General features: G+C 35.3%; 1 protein-coding gene across 2 annotated transcripts in view; it reads left to right on the plus strand.

Annotated features, from left to right (window-relative positions):
* The window catches only part of GRB14 (growth factor receptor bound protein 14), a 109,093-nt gene extending 101,401 nt beyond the window's left edge, over positions 1–7,692 (plus strand). For both annotated transcript variants that reach the window (XM_069471984.1, XM_069471991.1), the window contains 5 exons: positions 3,230–3,346; positions 3,437–3,509; positions 3,657–3,744; positions 6,131–6,224; positions 7,475–7,692. In XM_069471984.1, coding sequence (XP_069328085.1) covers positions 3,230–3,346; positions 3,437–3,509; positions 3,657–3,744; positions 6,131–6,224; positions 7,475–7,621 — 519 coding nt within the window. In that variant the 3' untranslated portion in view covers positions 7,622–7,692. The remainder of the gene's footprint in view (positions 1–3,229; positions 3,347–3,436; positions 3,510–3,656; positions 3,745–6,130; positions 6,225–7,474) is intronic.
* Positions 7,693–10,439: the final 2,747 nt, after the last annotated feature.

Here is a 10,439-nt window from a genome sequence, read left to right on the forward strand (position 1 = left end):
GGGGAAGAGGTTCAGGTAAGGAAGTGTGTGGTAAAGACCTGTGCTGTGTGGAAGTTGTCATGATCAGACAGAGTAGCATGTGAGAATTATAGCTCCACTATTCTTAATTTCTGTGAAGGAAACTTAGAAGTTTTGGGAGGTACTCGTGTTGACTTTGGCATCTCCACAGAATCCTGCTGTTCTAGATAGTACAGGAAGAATCAGTGACCTACTATAGATGCCCCTCCCTGGCCTTATTGCTTTTCATCCAGGGGCTGTTTTCTGTGAGTGACACCGAAAAGCTAATATATTTTGGTTATACTTTTAAAGAAACAATGTTCTTTTCTTAACTTTTCTGGGTACACATTTTGAGAAGGAAAAGGTGAAAAAAAATTCTCATACCATAGTAAACATCATGGCTATTTATAGCACGACAGCCACCCCTGTTGGCTTTTGAAATGAGAATCAGCAACAGACATTTCGGGAAGCGAAATATTTGGTCCTTTTTAGGGCAAACAAAGCATTCATTTAAAGGAGCTTCTGTTAATATGGCCCTGGCGGGAGCGAGGGGCTAGGGGATTTGGGGAAGGTAGAGTATACTCAAGTCCTTTTTATTCTTCACTTTTGACCCTGGAATGGGCATCCTAAACTGCAGTTTCTTCCCTGTACCTTCCACTCTGCGCTACATGAAAGAACCCTAGACAGGACTTGTCTATTACTGCTTCTAAGCCATCTGTGTGGCCATGAGCCATCTGTGTGACCTTGCTCACGTCACTGGTGTCCTGGAGTATAAAATAACGGTGATGGTTGCATAGTCCCTAGAATCCATTACATGTCTAATGTCCTGTGCCCTCTTGCTAAATGACTGCACTGCAAGTTCATCTAAATCCTTCAAATGGAATGACAAAGAATATGTGGCTACTAGTTGTCACCTAGCTAAACTACTTGCAAAGCATTTTATGTGCAAACCTCACTAAGAGTGAGTAGGTCTGATCTCAAAGTGTGGCTTGGATAATCTAGGGTATATTAGGGCCTCTTCTTTCTAAGAAAGCAAGCCATGCCATTAAAATCATTGGCCCCTTTTCTTAGGGCCTGCGCTGTTCATCTCCTGAGAAGAAAGAGCTAGAAAAAGGGCAAATATTTGAGAAATACAACTGATTCTGAATGTTATCGATATTGCTGTCCTATGTGAAAGAAATAGAGCTGAAAATTACCTTTTGAGTTTGTCGGACTATGCGTTACTTCTGTTTCTTTGTCCACCAAAGGGAAACTATTAATTTTTCATCCGCCACCTGCCATTCGGTAGAAAACATTTGCTATATATTCCTGTTTTCCCTTAGTGTAGTTAAGGTAGCAAATGAAAAAGTTCCTTACTTATATGGTGGTCTCCTTACGTATGTCAGGTAATTAGGGAACATGGGATCTTGTTTTATAGTCTGGCCTGCCTTAGTAAAGGGGGAAGAAAACCTGATTATGTTTATTTTGCTTTCCTAACGGTATTTTTATGTTACCAGGAACTTGAGATTACAGAACCCATCTTGGCCTGTGAGGGGAGAGATATTGTAAGGATAAAGCTATTACGATTGAGGCTAGTTATTCTGCGGTTTGGGCAGGTGGACGCTTTTCATTAATGTCAGCAAAGCAAAAGTATATCCGACTGGTCCACAGCCCGGCACAGAAGATCACGGGGTGAAAAGGGCAACTAAGGTGTGACAGCAAATAGAGATTACAGAGACAGCATCTGTCTGGAAAGAGCAGCTGTCAGTTATAAAGGCTTCTGTAACAAATGAAAGATTGCATGCCGGATCTCTAGAAATAGAGATGAACCGTAGTAAGATTGGGGCCTCTACCGCATGGTTTGAAGAGAAAATAACAAATGCTAATAAAGTAGGATGGATGTGTGATGCAGTCATAAAGGAGCCCTAAAATTTTTTTTTGTGGATAAGATTTTGTTTGAAGCCTTCATTTGACTATTGTCTGTTAACTAGGCTAGACAGGGATGAATCCATATACAGAGATATAAAAATTACTGTGGGTACAGTGATCACTATTTGGGTGATGGGTACACTAAAAGCTCAGACCTCACTGTTATACAATATATTCATCTAACAAAAGTGCACTTGTACACCTTAAGTATACTGGAAAAAAATTCTATACAGAAAAATATGGTTTTAAGCCACAGAAGTCCCCAGATGTAGATTGGCTCATGATCTACCATTATAACTCCATGTTTGATTTTACTCTTCTATTAATTAGTGGAGAATAACTGTTAAATGTTTTCCACATGGGTCTTTTTTTGAATTCTTTTTTCCTTTGGAGAGTTTTAATTCCTTGTTTATACCGTATAAACCAAGTGATTCTCTTGACTAGAGATTTTGACAGTTGTCTCTTTTTTTAGAATTCATGACTTGTGGGATGCCGTACTTTTTAAAAGATGGTTATAAAGTAGAGCCCCAAACAAACAATGAAAAATAAGATCTAGGTTTTGGCTATTTTACTCTCACCTCAGACAGTATGAATACAAGAATTAGCAAAAACAATGACTTTATCATGCATTTAAATTATGTCTGTTTAATGGTGTCTTCTTTTTGTCTCGGTTCTTTCATCTTTCAGACTTAGTTTTTGGGCCCCTCATGCTGCCATGGGTAGTCTCACAAGATGGAAGTTGATATGATAGACTTTTAAAATACATATTCCAGTTTGTTCCATTGTAAAACATGAGTACTATTTCCAAAGTGATGTTGCATGTCAATCTAAGTTATAGCTTTTGTATACCTGGAATCTTATAAAATAGCTGCCACATAGGTAGGTGGATTTGACATTTAATTAATAATTGATGATTGATGAATCTCAAAGCTTAATAGAGAGATGAATTCAGAAGTAATGGATCTTTTTAACCACAGAAAGGGTTATTCCTTTCTAAATAGTTTTTCCATTTTATCATACTAGAGAATATGAAGAGGTTTGATTTAGAAGAAAGACGTGCTTACTTTGACAGATTTTAATCTCTTTATTCTGCTCTTAATTTAGTTACCTTAAGAAATAATTATGTAACTTATTTAACCAAAATATTTAATAGCACCATTTTATCTTGAATATATATTTTAACTTTTTAATTTCCTGCTAGCCACTTCCGGAACCACTTCTAGAATGGAAATGTATTGCCAGCAAATCACTGAAAGGTAATTTGGTAACTTTCAAAGATATTTTCATGGCTCAAATGTGGGTTTTTGTTTTTTTTTTTCCCCAGAGAAGTATATCAGAGAATTCCCTGGTAGCAATGGACTTCTCAGGCCAGAAAGGCAGAGTTATAGAAAATCCCACTGAAGCCCTTTCAGTTGCAGTTGAAGAAGGACTTGCTTGGAGGGTATAAATAGCTTTACTTTCTTCAAACTATTTATGATCTGAGTTTGTTTCACTCCAAAAGATGAGATTCGTTTCCCCCTTCCTTGCTCAGAAAAAAGGCTGCTTGCGCCTGGGCACACATGGAAGCCCCACTGCCCCTTCACAGAGCTCCGCCGCAAACATGGGTATGTGTATTCGTAGTCATTGTCACTGAATGGATGGAGAGATGTGTCTTTAGGTGTAATCACTGGGTGGATATGGTGGAAATTCATGTAATGAAGCTGTGATCATTTCAAACAAAGCTTTGTTTTCAATCCATTTTATGTCTTTAGCTATCCACCAGGCTCAGCCGTGGTTTCACCACAAGATTTCTAGAGATGAGGCCCAACGATTAATTAGTCAGCAAGGACCTGTGGATGGGTAAGCCTGATATTTTTAATTTTGAGTAGCAGTGATTTGGATTTCTCCTAGAAGTAATAATTATTTATTTAACACACACAATGAGTTTTTGATTTGGGATTATCATGAAAGAGAAGTGACTTTGTTTTATAAAGGTGGTTGACATCATATTCTGACAATATCCATAGGATACCTGGTATGTAGCATGTGCCAGGTGTGCATAAATGAACAGATAACAGAGTAGGATGCTTTGTTCTTAACCAGTGACCGCTAATATTACCCATTCTGTGTCAATTCTAGCATCACAGATACTGATGGGGGAGACTGAACTTGTTTTGGGGTGTCAATATTTTTATTTGAACATATGATCAATATGATTCCAAAGTATGGTTTATTTCATGACATTATCTAAAGCTGTTTCTTACGTATTTTGAACACTTGTTTTATTTTCTTTTCCTGTCTGCTTATGTCCCTATTGGTTTCTTTTCTAAATTTTAATAGCTTTAAATAATATAAACCTATGAAAAGAGAGAAATATAAAATGCATTATGAAAGATTTATAACTTGAAGAATTTTCCTTTTCTCAAGTTAGTGTTTCAGATACTTTTTATAATACTGGCTAAATTCCCTTCCCAAACGCAATACAAATGAGGGAGTTTATACTGAGGTTTGGAAGAGAAATGAAACCAGCATCAATGGAAACAAGTGGTGATGGGATCTTTTATCTTCAGTAGTTGGCCAAGATGATGACAAGGTTTTGAGGTGATTTAATGCTGACATTTGGATAAAAATGCACCTTCACATGGAAGATTATTAATAGCGAGTCAGCATTTCACCAGACTGTAAATAAGAGAAGATTTTAATATGCTTCTCTGCGTGGAACACAGTCTTTATGGATATAAATTTGAGTAATCACCAGAATTACAATCTGATGAGACCAAGAAAAGAAATAAATCACCAAAAAAATTATTAAGATGTTTTGGAGGATTGTAATTTCCTTTATTTCTGAGCCCAGTTTTTGTAACTTGAATAATTGTATAAAGAATGGTAATATCTTTTACTTTTAATTTTTTTGGTATTCCTTTGGAAAGATGTGATGGTGCCAAGAGGCCCACTAGGTGGTAGTGGTGATCTGCTTGGGGATGAGGAGAGAACTGCAGCTTGATTTACCAGTGAAACGCCCTTTTGTCCCATCTCCCAGGGATGTAATGTCGGTATCTTTCGCAACACAAATGAAATGGATAATCCTGTCAGACATCTGTGGAACCTTACATTTGGCTGCCTCTTTGCCCAGGCACAGTGAGACTAGTATTGGATTTGCCAGTGGGGACCATGTACACAGTGTGTTTGGCAACAATTAACACAAACTGGTTTTGCACTGCATTGCCAGTAAATAAGAATTCACGCCTGGCAGCATTTTTCTCTCAAGCCATTAGGCCATGTCTTGTTTTTCTAGCCTGACATTATAGAGGCTTTTCTGCTACATTCTTCAAGGTTAAAGTACATGTTGCTTGGTTGTTTCTTTTATTTAAAACATTGCTTAAACGTTTAATAAATGACTTGAAGATTGATTTCTTAGAATATATTCATTTCTTACTTGCTGTTGTGTGTGTAGCAATAAGAAACCAGAATCAAAAGAAAGGGGATCAGTGTAGCAGAGGGGTAAAAAAGTGATTTCATTCTAAATTATTATCTCTATTCAGAACCTAATATGACCCAGAAGGTAAAATAACAGTATGCTAATACCGTGTTCTTTGTGCAACACAGTGACATGTGAATACCCAATTTCCCAGTGGAAAAAGGACATAGCACTAATTGTTGCTGCCAACATAACAGTATATTGGTTATTGTGAGCAAACAATCTGACAGATGAGCTGTATTTTGTCCTATTAAAATTGGGGCTGGGCACAGTGGTTCACGCCTATAATCACAGCACTTAGGGAGGCTGACGTGGGAGGATTGTCTAGGGCCAGGAGTTTGAAACCAGCCTGGGCAACATAATGAGACTCTGTCTCTAAAAAAAAATAAAAAATTAGCTGAGTGTGGTGGTGTGCACTTGTAGTCCTAGCTACTTGAAAGGTTGAATTAGGAGGATCACTTGAGCTCAGGACTTCAAGGCCGCAGTGAGCTATGTTCGTGCTACTGCACTCCAGCCTGGGCCACAGAGTGAGGTCCTGTCTCAAAAAAAAAAAAAAATTATATTAGCACTGATGACAATTTTATAGTTTTAAATCATGTTATACCATATTGTTTACCAAGTTGGATAATTTCATCCATTCCATGCAGAGTGAAGGAGTCCCCAGGGACAACATTTATGAAAACACTTCCTGGATTTGTTACACACTGTAATTCTGTGAAATCCATGAGTAAATGTAGAAACATATTGAAATTCCTTCTCTCTCTTTAGAGTTTTCTTGGTACGGGATAGTCAGAGTAACCCCAAAACTTTCGTACTGACAATGAGTCATGGACAAAAAATAAAGCACTTTCAAATTATACCAGTAAGTAATTTGTGATTTCATATTCGTATATTAGAAATGATCTTAATGTATAAGCTTTTGGAAACTTTGGTTTTCTTTTGGTCCTTTTATTAAATATAATTTGGGAGCTTGTGCTTTGACTAGAGTTAAGTTTGGCAGAAATGGTTTTATGAGCCTGAATTAATAGAAGAAATACAGGAATTGTAAAAATTAAATTTTCCCTTTTCCATGAAATATGATTTAGTAATATTGTAAAGACCCCATGCCACCTATTGTTAAAAAGCCACTAAAGGTTCTTTCTCCTGAGCTCTAATAACAGTTCTTTAGAAACCATTATTTTAAAGTCCTTTCTCTTCTCTTGTCTCAAAAACACTTTCTTGGTTTTTTTGGTTTTGTTTTTAATGCTTGTGGGTAGAAACACAGGTGCTGTGGAACTGGTGAACACTTAAACTATTCTGCACACATTTGAAAATTTTTTGTGATTCTCCTTTTGGGTGGCACAATTTGCCCTGGGATTTCTGTTGCTTCTGTTGCTGTGTGTCTGTGTGTGTGTGTGTGCATGCGTGTATGTATGTGATGTGTATATTGGAACCAAGTAGTATAGAATAGAAATTCAGTCTACTTTCAGGAAGGTATTCTATAAGATCTTTAAATTGCTAGAGCTACCTTTTGAATTGCTTTTTTAAAGAGTTATCCAAAGGCCATATAAAGTATCCTCTCTACTTTTTTGATTAATGTGATCGATGTCCCCAGCAGCAAGTGTGAATTGTTTAATTCCAGAAGACTTCACTGACAAAAAAAAAAGAGAAACGACAACTGATAGTGCATTAGCATAAATTTTTACTGTTTCAGAAACAATTTACTGATACAAATTATGTGGATATTCATTTTTGAGGCTAAGTAGACAACACTTAGAAATGGAAATTAATTTCTATAAGTGGAAACATTAAAATCTTCTATCTACTTTTACATTAGATGTTGTAGATTTCTGACTGTTCATTGATTCAAAATAGTCATAGTACCCTAACTAAGAAAACATTGGGAGAATTAGAAGTAGACAAAGTAGAGCCACACTGCTTACTAAGGATCAGATGATGTTTCTTTTAAAAGTGATGTTACAAAGAAGAAATGGACATGCTATAATGTTCTTTTGATTGTCTTTTAGTTTTATAAACTTGTCAATTTTGGCATGTGGAGACAGTTTACAATGGAATATGATTATGCTTCTGGGTAATTTTCCCTCTCCCAGTTTGTTGCTTTTCCTTCTACAGATTGAAGATGATGGTGCAATGTTCCATACACTGGATGATGGCCACACCAGATTTACTGATCTAATCCAGCTGGTGGAGTTCTATCAACTTAATAAGGGTGTTCTTCCTTGCAAGTTGAAACATTATTGTGCCAGGATTGCTCTTTAGCTAAATCAGAAGTGACTTGTTAAAGTATTGAAGAAAAAGGACTCAAGAAAAAAAAAAAAAAAGAAAAGAAAGAGCATACATAAGGGTAAAAGTGTTACCATGATGAAAAGAATGTATTTCACCTTCAAGTTACAAAAAATAGTTTGTGCATTGCAAATAAGCAAAGACTTGGATTGACATTATGCTCATCATTTAAAATTCATTAGTTAAAATTAAACCTTAGAAAAAAATGACTTGGTGTGTTCGTGTGATTTTACATTACTGTATTTTCTTCTAATATGCATAGTTTAAACATCTATCTGTCCTTACTTACTATATAGCAGCATTAGAACTTTCAAACACAAAATATGAAAAAAATATAGGGGATTCAGAATGAATTACTTGTAGACTAAATTTCAATTATACTTTTTTAATATTAAGAAATATAAAAACTTGAGTTATTAATTTAAGAAAACTACCCACACTTGTTAATAAAACTAAAAATTATTTTGAATTAAGTATTTTTTGGGTTTATTATAACCTTAAAGTGAAATCATACTTTGAGGTAGCATCTTTAAAGTATTTTGAAATATATTAAGTTTTTCTGGATAACTTTTATTATGTTATTGAATTATTAATTATACTATAAAATTTATACTGGTATTATACTCATTAGTGGCATATTCATTGCATTTTTTTCATTAATTTAATAATTGGCTAGAACTATCAATTTTTAAGAAAATGATTGAAATATAGAAGAGATCTGTATAATTTGCACACATCTTCTCATGGCATATAATCTATAACATTGTCACCTTAATATTTCACCTTTGACTTTCAGTACACTCAGATTTTTTCACTAATAGATCTTTAACCAAATCAGAATAAATGAAAGCAAAGATCCAAAATCTATAAGGATCCTCATGGGTAAATACTTATTCTTCTCTTTGCCTACCCCTTTTTAGTTTCTTACCATGGTAATATCGATATGATGCCAAAGATTTTGGAAACTTGAGAGACATTAATCTCCCTTATCATCCCATCTGGGAATTTTTTTTTTTTTTTTTGGATTCTGTGACTCTGTTGTTTCCATATTTTGTGGGAATGACATTCTTTTTTTTTTTTAGAAGAGAAACAAAACATCAAATAAACATTAAAATAATACAAAACATTGTTCATCTTCTCTAATTGACCTTTATGACACAATTGTGGGAAAGTTAGATTTTTTTTTTAACACAGTATTTCAAAAATGCATATTTTAGTTTTAAATAAAAGCTGTATTTTTTTGGTAACAGTGTACGAAAACATTCATGGAATACTAATAAAATAAATTATCACTGAAAAAGAATTATTTGTTGAATTTTAAAATATGCAATTTACTTTTCGCCAGTGAAAACCTAATTCCTAAAACACTGAAACTTAGAGCGTTAATCTGATGTTCTAAAATGCCACTAAGGCTTGGAAGACACATGGACCTCTAAGTGGAGCAATGGGGGTGACGGGGGCACACTTGCCCCTTTCAACCTTTCAGAATGGTCCTGACTATTTCTCATTTATGAAAAGATTTTGCATTTTGAATTGGAATATGTTTTTTCATTTTTTACCTAGTTCAAATAGACAATATCAAAAATGTAGTATTTTAAATACTAAACTCTCTTTTTTATAGAATGTCCTTTTTTCCTTTGGGTAAATACCCAGTAGTGGGAATTGCTGGATAAAATGGGAGTTCTTTGAGGTCTCTCCATACTACTTTCTGCAGAGGTTGTACTAGTTTGCAGTCCCATGAGCAGTGTGTGAGTGTTCCTGTCTCTCCACATCCATGCCAACATTCATTATTTTGGGACTTTTTGATAAAAGCCACTGGAGTTAAGTGATATCTCATTGTCGTTTTGATTTGCATTTCTCTGATGATTAGAGATCTTGAGCATTTTTTCATATGTTTGTTGTCCATTAGTCTGTCTTCTTTTGAAAAGTTTCTGTTCATGTCCTTTATCTACTTTTTAATGGGGTTGTTTAATTTTTTCTTGCTGATTTTCCTGAGTTCTATATAGATTCTAGTTAATCAGCCCTTTATCCATGTGTAGCATGCAAATATTTTCTCCCATTTTGTAGGTTGTTTCTTTGTTCTACTGATAGTTTTCTTGACTGTGCAGAACAATCTGTACTCAAATGTTCATAGCAACACGATTCATAATTGCAAAGATGTGGAAACAACCCAAGCGCCCATCAATACATAAGTGGATTAATAAAATGTGGTTTATGAATACCATGGAGTACTATTCAGCCACAAAAAACAATGGTGAACTAGCACCTCTTGTATTATCCTGGATAGAGCTGGAGCCCATCCTTCTAAGTGAAGTATCACAAGAATGGAAAAACAAGCACCACATGTACTCACCGGTAAATTGGTACTAATTGATTAACACTTACGTGCACATATGGATGTAACATTCATCAGGTGTCGGGCAGGTGGGAGAGGGGAACAGGGGATGGATGAATTCACACGCAAGGGGTGCAGTGTGTGCTGTCTGGGTGTTGGGCACGCTTGTAGCTCTGACTCAGGTAGTGCAAAGTCAGTATATGTAACCCAAGTATTTGTCACCCCGCAATATTCTGAAATAATAAAAAAAAGAAGTCAAAGGAAAATAAATGCTAAGCTTTCATAAATTGACCAGTTTGTGTTTGTCTTTGTTATTTGTGTCTCTAACTTCATTCATAATTTAAATTTATTATTCTGCGGTGCAGATTTTGTATGTAATGCTTAGTTTGATCTTAAAGCATGAATCAAGAAAAATTATTAAGGAAAGGTTGACAGAGGGAAATCATTATTTTGTTTTTT

This window comes from Eulemur rufifrons, chromosome 1 (genome assembly GCF_041146395.1).
Source record: "Eulemur rufifrons isolate Redbay chromosome 1, OSU_ERuf_1, whole genome shotgun sequence".
Taxonomy (NCBI): Eukaryota; Metazoa; Chordata; class Mammalia; order Primates; family Lemuridae; genus Eulemur; species Eulemur rufifrons.